General features: G+C 36.1%; 1 protein-coding gene across 1 annotated transcript in view; it reads right to left on the reverse strand.

Moving 5' to 3' along the window:
- The window catches only part of PXDNL (peroxidasin like), a 507,553-nt gene that overhangs the window by 107,038 nt on the left and 384,191 nt on the right, over window positions 1–16,324 (reverse strand). The window contains exon 13 of the mRNA XM_035011137.1: window positions 1,536–1,648. Coding sequence (XP_034867028.1) covers window positions 1,536–1,648 — 113 coding nt within the window. The remainder of the gene's footprint in view (window positions 1–1,535; window positions 1,649–16,324) is intronic.

Below are 16,324 nucleotides of genomic sequence, written 5' to 3' on the forward strand. Positions count from 1 at the left end.
CAGACTCTCACAGTTGTCTTTGACCACTAGAAAGTAAGTCCAAAGTGATGGGCTGCTGGTAACTCAGGGGAAGAGATAAGATGAACTAACAGGACCTATGAGGTGGAGGGCAGATGAAAAAAGACTAGACACAGAGAAGGCTGAGAAGTGACCAGGTGCACAAGCAGTGAGGCCCACGGTGTCTTTCCTTCAGGACTACCTCCCTCCACTTCCTCTTGCTGGCCCATAATTTCATCTTCTTTGCAAAAGCACTCCCTTCCTATCTGTTCTCCATACGTGTTACCAGAACTCTTAAGCTAACCCTATAGTTCTATAGTTTTTGCTTAGAGTCTCTGAGTTATCAGCTAGCTTTCCAATAAATTTTTATCTGCTTATTTTGGGAGTAGCCTAATTCACATTCATTTGAACCTTGTGAATAGCAGAGGATTATTATAAAGATTAAATGTGATAGTGTACACAAAACTTCTGGCATATAGTCAGCCCTCAATCAATTCACTTGGGATTAAAAGCTAACCTTTAGGAATTAAACTGAGCTATTTTGCTGATATGATTGTATGATACAGCCTTTAGTATAACATCAAATAGGGCTCTAGAGACTGACTAAAATGTGTATTTTTCATACTTCTTACTTTTAGTAAAAAATATTTGAATTATATAATACTATACTAGAAAGAAATTATAAAAACTATTCATACTTGAGAGTACCTGAGCCTAAAGGTTCAACTTTGAGACCACTACATTTACTTTTTATAAAGAACTGCATAACTGCATCTGATGCTCAGCTCAGCACAAGAGCAGCGAACCACCAAAACTAAGGCCTTGTTGCTGTATGACAACAACAAAAATAAACCAAGTGTTTTTGGAAAATAGCTTTGCAAGTTTTCACAGTGAAAATTTTACTTTTTGTCCAAATTTTCTATAAAAAACTGCCATTTTGATGTATGCATTTCATTTATTTTTTAAGAACATCAGAATCTGAGACCAATCATTGCATTCTGTTAAAAAACTTAAAGTGAAAGAAGCAATTATGTTGAAAGAATATAGCTCAAAGAACCAAAGGAAGTAAAATAGATAAATAAGAAGCTATTATTTCTTTAAAGTCACTTAAGTTTTGAACCTACAGAAGGGCTTTTTTCATGTCACTTTGTTTTAAAACCAAATTTTTCATTCTTGTTTTGGCTAACGCCCTACTTTTAATCCACTTCTGAGCTATTAATTCAAAATTGTTTCTTTCTAGCCACTAAAACTCTTAAATTTACATAAAACAAAAGCAATTTTTCCTTAGAAGAATTTAGTTATACTTATGAAGCTTTCATCACCAAGCAAATGACAAAGGTTAAATTTATCAAAGCCCTGAGACAAAATCAGATGTAGTCACTTAAAAAATGAGCAAAATACTTTCAGTGTAAAAAATATTACTTGCTAACAAAAATCACAACAGTAATAAATCAATGTGAGAATCACTACCTCGTTTCATTGGGTCAATATATTTGTCAGTGTTTTTAATACTATTGTACCTTTAGTTGAGATCTTACCTTATTCCAGGTAATTATGGGCTGTGGTTCTCCTTGAGCATGACATGAAATGTTTATATTCTTGCCAACCTCAACACTTGTATCCTGAGGTAGTTGAGTAAACACTGGGAGAGCTGTGGAAACAAATCAAAATGACATCATGTTGATACCATTTTTGTCAACACGTGCTATCTAAGTCAAATGGTATAAATCTAGATATCATATTGGTTAGCCATACTAGTGTTTTAAAAAGCAATTACTTGGACATCAGAGAGAGTAATAAATATCAAAGCCAGGGTACTGATAATTAGGATAGAGATGAGAACAGAAAAAAAGGAAGAGAAATATACAAAGCCTTTAACCTTAAATATTTGTAATATTTATTTCTTGAGCTGAGTAGTGGGTACAAGGATTTTTAGTACTCTTTTTCAATGTCTTTTCATAAGCCTGAAAAAAAGATATATGGTAACATCAAAAGTTTATTGCTGGCTAAAATAAAGAGATTCTATCTTACTTTATTTCTTCAAAAAACAAACTATTGTGACTTACCTAATATGAAGTAGATCATTAGAATAACCCTATATAACTATTAAGGGAATTAAATTCATAATATTTTTTAAACCCCAAAACATAAATTTTTAGGAAAGAATTAAAATCTTTTGCTAGAGAATTTTATCCAACATACAATCTCTTCTAGAAACTAAGAGGAGGACATGTTTCCTGACTTTTTAGGAGGCTTATCTTAATATCAAAACCAGATAATGACAGTACCAAAAAAAAAACCCTACAGACCAGTACCTCTCATTAATATAGACACAAAAATCATCCATAAAGTATTGGCAAATAGAACTCATCAATATAAAAAGTTTATATACCATGTCCAAAAGAGTTTATTCCAAGGATACAAGACTGGTTCAGTATTTGAAAAATCAACCAATGGAATCTATTATACAAACAAATAAAGAAGAAAAGTCCTCATAATTTCAATTAGTGCAAAAAGTGTTTGACTAAATTTAACACTTATTTCTGATTAAATTAAACTCTCAGAAAAATAGTAATAGAGAGCTTACACAACTTGAAAATGAATATAGATGGGAAGATGGTGGAGGAGTAGGGGACCCTAGTTCTGTCTGGTCCCTGGAATTCAGCTAGATAGCTATCAAATCATTCTGAATAGCTGTAAACTCAACAAGAGATCTAAGAAAAGAATAGCTGCAATTCTACAAATAGAAAAGTCACCACTTTTTGTGAGGTAGGAGATGCAGAGACATGAATCTGAGGTGATATATTAGAAGATAAACCCTGGGGACAGGGAGCCTGGTACCAAAAGTAATATAAGCAGTGAAGCACAAAATTGGAACTTTTAGAAGTCTGCTCTGGTGGGAGACGTCTCTGCCTGAAATGCACTCAGGTGGTAAAGTGGGACGGAATCACAGGTGGGACAGTGTGGTCTCAGGAATCCCAGAGTCACAGAAAGGAGGGAGGTGCCTGAGTGCAACAGCAGTCCCAAGCATTGGAGCAGGGAAGACAGCTGCAAACAGGGAGTTCAGGAGTGGGCTGTCTGCTTGGTGTTGCCATAAAACATGAACCGCTGCACAGTTTGGTGACTGCTTTCCATCACAGGCCAAGCAAGTAAAGTTTGGAGACTCAAGATGGGGTCTCATGCCTGAGATAAAACATTCCATCAAAGGCTGGTTGAACACAGAATGTGGACAGAAACTAGGGAAACAAGAGTGCTTGACTGTTTTTCTGTGAGGGCTCACTGAAGAGTGGGGGGCATGAACTTTCAGCTCTGGGGATGGAGATCAGGGTACTGCTGATTTAATTTTCATTTCAATCCCCCAAAATGATGCTGAAAGACTTCAGAGAACAAAAGCCACACAGAGCAATCCAGAGTCACTTATACTGAGCCTAGGCCCTTGGCAACGGGGATGCGATTCCACCCAGGCAAAGACACCTGAGAATCAGAGCAACAGGCCCCTCCCCCAGAAGACAAGCAGGAACATCCAGTTAATACCAAGTTTTCCGATCATACAGAACTGCAAAACTCCAGCACTAGGGGAAAATAGTATATAGAATTCATGTTTTTTTCTCATGATTTTTTAGTCTTTCAGTTTTAATTTTTTTTTTCCTTTTCAACTAATTTATTTTATCACTCTTTTTTAAGACTTTTTTAATTTTCACTTTTACATTTACATTTTTTTTTTCATTTTTGGCTTCCTTTAATTGTAGTCAATTTTATTTTTGTATATATATGTTTTTCTTTCTTTACAATTTTGGGATCTAATTTCTGCCTAGCTTATTGTTCTGCTCTGTTCACCTGTTTGATTTTATTCTCTCTCTCTCTTTTTTTCTTTTTGGTATCTGATCTATTCTGATTAGTTTAGTGTGTTTAGTGTGTATTTTTTAGTGTGTATTTTTCTAGGGTCGTTGTTGCAGTTTTTGCATTTAGTCTCTCGTTCATCTATTCTTCTCTGGACAGAATGACAAGACGGGATAACTCACCCCCCAAGAGAGAATAAGAGGCAGTGCTAACTGCCAGGGACCTAATCAGTATGGATATAAGTAAGATGTCAGAATTAGAATTCAGAATAACAATTATTAAGATAATAGCTGGGCTGGAAAAAAGCATAAAAGACACTAGAGAATCCTTTTCTGGGGAAATAAAAGAACTGAAATCTAATCAGGTCAAAATCAAAAAGGCTATTAATGATACGAAATCAAAAATGAAGGCTCTAACTGCTAGGATAAATTAGGCAGAAGAGAGAGTAAGTGATATAGAAGATAAAATGATGGAGAATAAAGAAGCTGAGAAAAGGAGAGATAAAAAAAAACTACTGGATCACAGGCATAAATTCGAGAGATAAGTGATTCCATAAAGTGAAACAATATTAGAATAATTGAGATCCCGGATTAAGAGGAAAGAGAGAGAGGAGCAGGAAGTATATTTGAGCAAATTATAATTGAGAACTTCCCTAATCTGGGAAAAGAAACAGGCATTCAAGTCCAGGAGGCACAGAGAACCCCCTTCAAAATAAAAAATAGGTCAAAACCTTGACATGTAAGAGTGAAGCTGGCAAATTTCAGAGACAAAGAGAAAATCCTGAAAGCAGCTCAGGGATAAGAGGTCCTTGACCTACAAGGTCAAAGAAACATAAGGCTGGCAGCAGACTTATCCACACAGACCTGGCAGGTCAGAGAGGACTGGCATGATATACTCAGGGTGCTAAAAGAGAAAAATATGCAGCCAAGAATACTTTATCCAGCAAGGCTGTCATTCAGCATAGAAGGAGAGGTAAAGAGCTTCCAGGACAAACAAAAACCAAAGAATTTGTGATCACTAAACCAACACTGCAAGAAATATTAAAGGGGGTCCTCTAAGTGAAGAGAGAGCCCAAAAGTAACATAGACCAGAAAAGAACAGAGACAATATACAGAAACATATACTTTATAGGTAATACAATGGCACTAAATTCATATCTTTCAATAGTTACTCTGAATATAAATGGGCTAAATGCTACAATCAAAAGACACAGAGTATCAAATTGGATAAAAAAGCAAGACCATTGGGGTGCCTGGGTGGCTCAGTTGGTTGAGCGACTGCCTTCGGCTCAGGTCATGATCCTAGAGTCCCAGGATCGAGTCCCGCATCGGGCTCCCTGCTCGGCGGGGAGCCTGCTTCTCCCTCTGACCCTCTCCCCTCTCATGTGCTCTCTCTCTCTCATTGTCTCTCTTTCAAATAAATAAATAAAATCTTAAAAAAAAAAGCAAGACCATTGATATGCTGTTTACAAGAGACTCATTTTAGACCCAAAGACACCTCCAGATTGAAAGTGAGGGGATGGAAAACATTTTATCATGCTGATGGATGTCAAAAGAAAGCTGGGGTGGCAGTCCTTATATCAGAAAAATTAGATTTTATTTTTTTAAAGATTTTATTTATTTATTTGAAAGAGAGTGAGAGAGAGAGATCACGAGCAGGGGGGAAGGGTAGAGGGAGATGCAGACTCCTTACTGAGCAAGGACCCTGATGTGGGACTCAATCCCAGGACCTTGGGAGCATGACCTGAGCTGCAGGCAGATGCTTAACCAACTGAGCCACCCAGGCACCCCCAGACAAATTAGATTTTAAACAAAAGACTGTACTAAGAGATGAAGAAGGACATTATATCATAGTCAAAATGTCTATCCAACAAGAAGATCTAGCAACTGTAAATATTTATGCCCGTAACATGTGAACAGCCAAGAATAAAAACCATTAATAATAAAATTAAGAAACACATTGATAATAATACAGTAATAGTAGGGGACTTTAAACCCCACTTACACCAATGGACAGATCATCTAAGCAAAAGATCAACAAGGAAACAAGGGCTTTGAATGACACACTGGACCAGATGGACTTCACAGATATATTCAGAGCATTCTATCCTAAAGTAACAGAATACATATTCTTCTTGAGTGCAAATGAACATTCTTCAGACTAGATCACACACTGGGTCACAAATCAGGTCTCAACCAGTACCAAAGATTGGGATTATTTCCTGCATATTTTCAGACCACAATGCTTTGAAATTTGAAACAAATCATAAGAGGAAATTTGGAAGGAATACAAATACATGGAGGTTAAATAGCATCTTACTAAAGAATGAATGGACCAACCAGAAAATTAAAGAAGAACTAAAAAAAAAAATTCATGGAAAGAAATGAAAATGAAAACACAACTGTTCAAAACCTTCGGAATGCAGAAAAGGTGGTCCTAAGAGGGAAAAGTACAGCAATACAAACCTTTCTAAATAAACAAGAAAGGTCTCAAATACACAACCTAACCTTATACCTAAAGGAGCTGGAGAAAGAACAGCAAATAAACCTAAACCTAGGAGGAGAAGAGAAATTATAAAGATTAGAGCAGAAATCAATGAAATAGAAACCAAAAGAACAGTAGAACAGATCAACGAAACTAGGAGCTGGTTCTGTGAAAGAATTAATAATATTGATAGACCTCTGGCCAGACTTAGCAAAAAGAAAAAGGGAAAGAACCCAAGTCAATACAATCATGAATGAAAGAGGAGAGATCATAACCAACAACAAAGAAATACAAACATTTATAAGAACATATTATGAACAGCTATGTTCCAACAAATTAAGCAATCTGGAAGAAATTGATGCACTCCTAGAGATGTATAAACTACCAAAACTGAAACAGGAAGAAATAGAAAACCTGAACAGACCCATAACAAACAAGGAAATTGAAGCAGTAATCAAAAATCTCCCAACAAACAAAGTCCAGGGCCGGATGACTTCCCATGGGAATTCTACTGAACATTTAAAGAAGAATTAATACCTATTCTGATAAAGCAGTAATCAAAAATCACCCAACAAACAAGAGTCTAGGGCTGGATGGCTTCCCAGGGGATTTCTACCAAACATTTAAAGAAGAATTAAGACATTTTTCTGAAGCTGTTTCAAAAAATAAAAATGGAAGGAAAACTTCCAAACTCATTCTATGAAGCCATCATTACCTTGTCCCCAAAACCAAAGACCTCATGAAAAAGGAGAATTACAGACCAATATTGCTGATGAATATGGATACAAAAATTCTCACCAAATCACTAGCCAATACAATCTAACAGTACATTAAAAGGACTATTCACCACAACCAAGTGGGATTTATTCCTGGACTGCAAGGGTGGTTCAAAATCCACAAATCAATCAGTGTTGTACACTACATTAATAAAAGAAAGGATGAGAACCATAAGATCCTCTCAATAGATGCAGAAAAAGCATTTGACAAAGTACAGCACATTTTTTAATTAAAACTATCCACAGTGTAGGGATAGAGGGTACATACCTCAATATCATAAAAGCCATATACAGAAAGCCCACAGCAAATATCAGTCTCAATGGGGAAAAACTGAGAGCTTTCCCCCTAAGGTCAGGAACACACACAGATGTCCACTCTCACCACTGTTGTTCAACCTAGTTCTAGAAGTCCTAGCCTCAGCAATCCAACAACAAAAAGAAATAAAAGGCATCCAAATCAGCAAAGAAGAAGTCAAAATCTCACTCTTTGCAGATAACATGATACTCTACATGGAAAACACAGAAGACTCAACCCCAAAATTGCTAGCACTCATACAGGAATTCAGCAAAGTGGCAGAGTATAAAACCAATGCTCAGAAATTAGTTGCATTTCTATAGACTAACAATGAGAGAGAAAAAAGAGAAATTAAGGAATTGCTCTCATTTACAATTGCACAAAAAACCATAAGATACCTAGGAATAAACCTAACCAAAGAGGTAAAGGATCTGTACTCTAAAAACTATAGAACACTTATGAAAGAAATTGAGGAAGACGCAAATAAATGGAAAAACATTCCATGCTCATGGATTAGGAGAACAAATATTGTTAAAATGTCTATGCCACCCAGAGCAATCTATACATTCAAGGCAGTCCCTGTCAAAATACCATCAACATTTTTCACAGAGCTGGAACAAATAATCCTAAAATTTGTGTGGAACCAGAAAAGACCCAAATAGCCAAAAGAATGTTGAAAAAGAAAACCAAAACTGGTGGCATCACAATTCCATACTTCAAGCTCTATTACAAAGTTGTCATCATCAAGAAAATATGGTACGGGCACAAAAACAGACATAGATCAATGAAATAGAATAGATAACCCAGAAATGGACCCTCAATTCTGTGATCAACTAATCTTTGACAAAGCAGGAAAGAAAGTCCAATGGAAAAAAGACAGTCTCTTTAACAAATGGTGCTGGGAAAATTGGACAGCCACATGCAGAAGAATGAGACTGGACCATTTCTTTACACCATACACAAAAATAAACTCAACATGGATGAAAGACCTAAATGTGAGACAGGAATCCATCAAAATCCTGGAGAAAAACACAAGCAGCAACCTCTTTCACCTTGGCTCCAGCAACATCTTGCTATACAGTTCTCCAAAGGCAAGGGAAACAAAAGAAAAAAATGAACTATTGGGGCTTCATCAAGATAAATCTTTTAACAGCAAAGGAAAGAGTTGACAAAACCAAAAGACAACCTACAGAATGGGAGAAGATATTTGCAAATGTCTATAAAGAACTTATCAAACTCAACAAAATCTATAAAGATATTTGCAAAATCTATTGAGAACTTATCAAACTCAACACCCAAAGCACAAATAATCCAATTAAGAAATGGGCAGAAGACATGAACAGGCATTTCTCCAAAGAAGACTTACAAATCACCAATAAACACATGAAAAAATGCTCCACATCACTCAGCATCAGGGAAATACAAATCAAAATGACAATGAGAGACCACCTCACACCAGTCAGAATGGCTAAAATTGACAAATCAGGGAACAACAAATGTTGAGGAGGATGTGGAGAAAGGGGAATGCTCTTACATTGCTGGTAGGAATGCATGCTTGTACAGCCACTCTGAAAACAGTATGGAGGTTCTTCAAAAAGTTGAAAGTAGAGCTACCCTATGACCCAGCAATTGCACTACTAGTAATTTACCCCAAAGATACAAATGTACTGATTCAAAGGGACATGTGCACCCCCATGTTTATAGCAGCAATGTCCACAATAGCCAAACTATAGAAAAAGCCCAGATGTCCATCAACAGATTAATGGATAAAGAAGTGGTATATATATACAATGGAATACTACTCAGCCATCAAAAAAAATGAAATCTTGCCATTTGTAATGATGTGGATGGAACTAGAGGTATTATGCTAAGCTAAATAAGTCAAACAGAGAAAGACAATTTTCACATGATTTCACTCATATGTGGACTTTAAGGAACAAAACAGAAGATCATATGGGAAGGAAGGGAAAAATAAAACAAGATGAAGTCAGAGAGGGAGACAAAGCATAAGAGACTCTTAACTATAGTAAACTGAGGGTTGCTGGGGGGCTGGAGGGATGGGGTAACTGGGTGATGGGCATTAAGGAGGGCATTTGATGTAATGAGCACTGGGTATTATATACAACTGATGAGTCGCTGAACTCTACTTCAGAAACTAAAAATACACTATATGTTAATTAGACAAATTTAAATTAAATTTAAAAAAAGAAAAAGAAAATGGACATATGCAAAAACCTACAATAATCATTTACTTAATGGTGAAAGAGTAATTGTTTTCCACCTGAGAAATGGAAAAAGGCCAGGACGTCTGCTCTCAGAACTCTGACTCAACATATTGCCGGAAGTTCTAGCCAGTATAATATGGCAGGAGAAAGACATAGAAGACACACAAATCAGAAAAGAAGAAATAAAACTGTCCCCATTTGCAGATGACATTAATGTCTTTACAGATAATTCTAGAAATCTATGAAATACTTCAAAGTAAGCTCAGCAAGATTGCAGGATACAAGATAAATGTAAAAAACATCAACTGTGTTATATATCCAAGCAATGACTATATGAACACAAAAATTTTTAAAATAATACCTTTTACAATTTTTCAAGAACATTAAAATATTTATGTATAAATATAACAAAACGTGTGGTACTTGTATGCTGTAAACTACAAAATGTTGATGTAAGATATAAGGTGATATAAATAAATGAAGAGATACATTGTATCTGTGAATTGGAAGTCTCAAGATAGTAAAGATGTAATTTCTCCATGAATTGATACCAGGTTTAATGCAATTCTTATCAAAATCCAAGATTTTTTTTGTGTGATATAGACAAGATCATTCTAAAATTTATATGGAAATGCAAAGGAACTGAAATAGCTAAACAATTTTCACAAAGAAGAATAAAGTGAAAGGAATCAACCTACTAAATTTTAAGATTGATTTTATAACTATAGTAATTAATACTGTGTGATATTGACACAGAGAACTGCATCAACAGAACAAAGAACCCAATAATATAATTACATAAATGTGCCCAACTGATTTTGACAAAGGTGCAAAGCAATTCAATGGAGACTTTTCAACAAAAGGTGCTGGTCGATTGGGTACCCACAGGCAAAAAAAAAAAAATGAAGAACAAACTAAGTCTCACACTTCATACAAAAATTAAGTAAAAAGGGACTACAAACTTAAGTATAAAATGTAAAACTATAAAACTTAAAAAAAAAAAATAGGAGAAAATGCAGGGCCAGGCAAAAAGTTCTTAGATCTTGTATTGAAAGTATAATCCACCAAAGAAAAAAAAATGATAAGCCAGATTCCATCATATTTAAAAACTTTTGTGTTGCGAAGACCATGTGGAGAGGATGCAAAGACAAGTTTCAGACTAAGAGAAGATATTTACAAGCCCCATACAAAACAGAGGATTAGTGTCTAGAATATACAGAGAACCCTCAAAATTCAACAATAAAAGACCAATCAATTCAAATAGAAAAGGGGCAAAAGACATGACATTGCACTGAGGAGAATATACAGATGACAAATCTGTGAAAAGATGCTCAACATCACTAGTCATGAGGGAAATACAAATTAAAACCACTATAAGATATGACTACACACTTATCAGAATGGCTAGAATAAAAAATAGTGACAACACAAATCACAAGGATGCAGAGAAACTGGATCACTCATACATCACTGGTAGGAAATGTAAAATGGCAAAGCCATTCTGGAAAGAATTTAGAAATTTCCTTAACAAATTAAAGATGACACTACCATTTAATGCAACAATTGCACTCTTGGACATTTATCCCAGAGAAAGCCCAAAACTTACTCTCACACAAAAGCCTGTACATGAATGTTTATAGCAGCTTTACTAGTACTAATCAAAAATTAAAACCTAGATGTCCTTCAATGAGTGAATGATTAAACAAACTGTGGTTTATTCAAAAGAACAACTGATAACCCACAAAATCTGGAAGAACCTCCACATAATTATGCAGAATGAAAAAAAAATAGTCCCAAAAGGTTACATACTATAGGATTCTATTTATATAACATTCTTGAGACAATGGAATTATAGAAATAGAGAACAGATTAGTAGTTGTCGGGGTTCGTAGTAGGTGGAGTCTGTAGTTTGCTAACGAGTCTGGTTCTCTTTGTGTTATTGTTTACAACTAAATGTGAATCTACAATTATCTCAAAATAAAAACTTTAAAATAAATCAACCATGTGGACATACACACCAAACCCAGGTTAGAGGCAAGTAGGTTGGAGTTGAGAACAGATGGAAAGGAAGAAGAACAAACAATCTTTAAGTATATTTGTAATGTTTATTTCTTCATTTGAGTAGTGGGCATAAGGGCTTTTCATCATATCTTTCTTGATGGCTTTTTGTATGACTGAAATAAAAATATATGGTAACATCAAAAACTTATGAAGATAAAAAGATTCTGTTCTTGAAGTAAGAACTGTATTTTGTTATATTCAAATCTTACATTGTATTTGAGTTTGCTAAAACTAAGGCTTATAGATTCCTGACAATGCATAGTGGACATCTCATGAGGACTAGTGACTCTATTAGGCAGTGACCTTCCTGATTCACCCAAAGGATCTCTAACTAACACTTCACATCATGGCCTCCATTATCAGATGTCCTGTATCTCTAAACATATTCACTTCCTGTCTTAATAGCTACTCATTACCACCACTTATATGCCATCACTTATAGTCTTTTGGAAAATATCTAATACCACACCCTACAGCAAAACCTCCTCTCCCTTCTGCTCCATCATCTCCTCATTTTGGCGCTATCTAGAATTCTAGGAACTTTCCTCTTCCTTCTTCTTGGCCAATCCTGTCTAGTGTCATTCTCCCCTTTTCAGCCAGGATCCTTTTTTTTTTTTTTTAAGATTTTATTTTTATTTTTCGACAGAGAGAGAGAGACAGCGAGAGAGGGAACACAAGCATGGGGAGTGGGGGGAGCAGGCTTCCCGCTGAGCAGGGAGCCCGATGTGGGACTCGATCCCAGGACCCTGGGATCATGACCTGAGCCGAAGGCAGATGCTTAATGACTGAGCCACCCAGGCACCCTCACCCAGGATCCTAAGTTTCATCCCCTCTACGACTTTCCTACCTAAACTCTCAACTCCTTTACCCTACTGTCCTTCTATTCAACACATTGGCACTGTGTTCTTCATGCCTGTCCTTCAAAAATATCTGGAGTGATCATGTGTCCTGGTTTATCAGAGACAAACTGCCTTTGTCACTTCAGATCCTATTTAACAACAATAAAAAAATCCATCTCTCAGTATACTTTTCTCCTACAAAACGTCAGCATTTTCTACTCCACAGGAAAAACAAACAAAAAAGCCAAAACAAGCCCTCAGACTATAAATCCTTTGACTTCCTACACTCCTCTTTCATAGAGGTACTTCTCTATGCACCCATTCCTAACTGCCCTTTTCTTCTCATCTAAAGTGAAGAAATGCCTCTTATCTTTAAGGCAAAGTGCTTCATTGAATTTTGCAAATCCCATCCCATCTTGCCACTTGAGAAATCCTGAACCACCTTTACTCACTCCCTTCCATCTTTGTGCCTTCTTTCCTTCAGAAAATACCTCAGAATAATAGGCTCTTCCCCTTATTTGCCCATATTCCTACCCCATCTTCAGTGTCACTTTCTTACTGCTTGCCTTCACAAAGAAATGTCTTGGAAAAAATAGTTTCTACATATCTGCCTCCCCTCCCCTTTATGCTGAAGCTTATTTTACCTTGCTTGCATGAAAATTGTTCTTTGGGTCCTTAAATTCAGAATCTTAAAAAAAAAATCAGTTTTATTGAAAGTACTTTTTTGTAGCTTTTGACCCATTTAATCACTCTTTCCTTCTGGAGATAATTCTTAGCTGTTGGGATTCCTTTCTCCTCTGAGTTTCTGTGTCATACTGGACATTTGTTATGGTAAATTCACAGCTTTTCTTTCTTCTACATTACAAGGAATTCCCACCCTTGGCCCTCCTCTAAATGACTTAATTCACAATCATAGACTATACAACTTAGCTTCATGCTCATAAACCAACCATCTTAGAGATCTACATTCAGTCCCAACAAGTATACTAAATGTAACTTTTTCCAAACTGTACTCATTATCTCTCCCCATTTCCTAATTTATCTGTCCTTTTTTGCTATTGAACTAGAAATTTCTTCATATATTACAAATACAAAAAAATACTTGTCAGTTATATATGTTACAAATATCTTTGATTCTTTTTTAAAAGTGAATGGAAGATATAAATTGTAATGTAGGTGACTTTATCAATCTTTTCTTATATAATAATGATTTTTATATTTTGCTCTAAAAATTCTTCTGTATAACTATCATAAAAATCTTATTTTTATTCATAAATATTTAAATATTTGTTTTTTAATATTAAAGTAATTTTTCAATTTGGAATTTAATTTGGAGTATGGGGTAAAGTGAAGATTTATTTCATGTTTTCCGTGTGACCAGCTGCCTATCACTATTTATTGAGGAAATCTACTTTCTGTAGATGAGCAGTGCCACTGCTGCAATTAATAATGTCTTTCTTTCTGTTCCATGAGTCAATTTGTCAATATGCCAATAACACAATATGCTAATTATGATAGATTAATAACCTTTTGCTATTAGATTATCTTAGTCATTCTTTTTTTTAATTTTTTTATTCTTATGTTAATCCCCATACATTACATCATTAGTTTCTGATGTAGTGTTCTGTGATTCATTGTTTGTGCATAACACCCAGTGCTCCATGCAGAATGTGCCCTCCTCAATACCCATCACCAGGCTAACCCATCCTCCCACCCCCCTCCCCTCTAGAACCCTCAGTTTGTTTTTCAGAGTCCATCATCTCTCATGGTTTGTCTACCCCTCTGATTTCCCCCCCTTCATTCTTCCCCTCCTGCTATCTTCTTCTTTTTTTTTTCCTAACATATATTGCATTATTTGTTTCAGAGGTACATATCTGAGATTCAACAGTCTTGCACAATTCACAGTGCTTACCAGAGCACAAACCCTCCCCAGTGTCTATCACCCAGTCACCCCTTCCCTCCCACCCCACCCCAAACTCCAGCAACCCTCAGTTTGTTTCCTGTGATTAAGAATTCCTCATATCAGTGAGGTCATATGATACATGTCTTTTTCTGTTTGACTTATTTCGCTCAACATAATACCCTCCAGTTCCATCCACATCGTTACAAATGTCAAGATCTCATTCCTTTTGATGGCTGCATAATATTCCATTGTATATATATACACCACAGCTTCTTTATCCATTCATCTGTCGATAGACATCCTGGCTCTTTACACAGTTTGGCTATTGTGGACATTGTTGCTATAAATATCAAGGTGCACATACCCTTTCAGATCCCTACTTTTGTATCTTTGGGGTAAATACCTAGTAGTGCAATTGCTGGATCATATGGTAGCTCTATTTTCAACTTTTTGAAGAACCTCCATACTGTTTTCCAGAGTGGCTGCACCAGCTTGCATTCCCACCAACAGTGTAGGAAGGTTCCCCATTCTCTGCATCCCCGCCAACATCTGTCGTTTCCTGACTTGTTAATTTTAGCCATTCTGACTGCTGTGGGGTGGTATCTCATTGAGGTTTTGATTTGGATTTCCCTGATGCCGAGCAATATTGAGCACTTTTTCATGTGTCTGTTGGCCATTTGGATGTCTTCTTTGGAAAAATGTCTATTCATATCTTCTGCCCATTTCCTGATTGGATTTTTTGTTCTTTGGGTGTTGAGTATGATGAGTTCTTTATAGATTTTGGATACCAGCCCTTTATCTAATATGTCGTTTGCAAATATCTTCTCCTATTCTGTCAGTTGTCTTTTGGTTTAGTTGACTGTTTCCTTTGCTTTGCAAAAGCTTTTTATCTTGATAAAGTCCCAATAGTTTATTTTTGCCCTTGCTTCCCTTGCCTTTGGCGATGTTTCTAGGAAGAAGTTGCTGTGGCTGAGGTCGAAGAGGTTGCTGCCTGTGTTCTCCTTTAGGATTTTGATGGACTCCTGTCTCACATTGAGGTCTTTCAACCATTTGGAGTCTATTTGTGTGTGTGGTGTAAGGAAAAGGTCCCGTTTCATTCTTCGGCATGTGGCTATCCAATTTTCCCAACACCATTTGTTAAAGAGACTGTCTTTTTTCCATTGCACATTCTTTCCTGCTTTGTCAAAGATTAGTTGACCATAGAGTTAAGGGTCCATTTCTGGGCTCTCTATCCTGTTCCATTGATCTATGTGCCTGTTTTTGTGCCAGTATCATATTGCCTTGATGATGACAGCTTTGTAATAGAGCTGGAAGTCTGGAATTGTGATGCCACCAGCTTTGCATTTCTTCTTCAACATTCCTCTGGCTATTCAGGGTCTTTTCTGGTTCCATACAAATTTTAGGATTATTTGTTCCATTTCTTTGAAAAAAGTAGATGGTATTTTGATGGGGATTGCATTGAATGTGTAGATTGCTCTAGGTAGCATTGACATCTTCACAATATTTGTTCTTCCAATCCATGAGCCTGAAACATTTTTCCATTTTTTTGTGTCTTCCTCAATTTCTTTCAGGAGTATTTTATAGTTTTCTGAGTACAGATCCTTTGCCTCTTTGGTTAGATTTATTCCTAGGTATCTTATGGATTTGGGTGCAATTGTAAATGGGATCGACTCCTTAATTTCTCTTTCTTCTGTCTTGTTGTTGGTGTATAGGAATGCCACTGACTTCTGTGCATTGATTTTATATTCTGCCACTTTACTGAATTCCTATATGAGTTATAGCAGTTTTGGGGTGGAATCTTTTGGGTTTTCCATATAAAGTATCATAGCATCTGCAAAGAGTGAAAGTTTGACTTTTTCTTTGCCAATTTGGATGCCTTTTATTTATTTTTGTTGTCTGATTGC

This window comes from Mirounga leonina, unplaced genomic scaffold, assembly GCF_011800145.1.
Source record: "Mirounga leonina isolate KUSES-001 unplaced genomic scaffold, KU_Mleo_1.0 Mir_165, whole genome shotgun sequence".
Lineage (NCBI taxonomy): Eukaryota > Metazoa > Chordata > Mammalia > Carnivora > Phocidae > Mirounga > Mirounga leonina.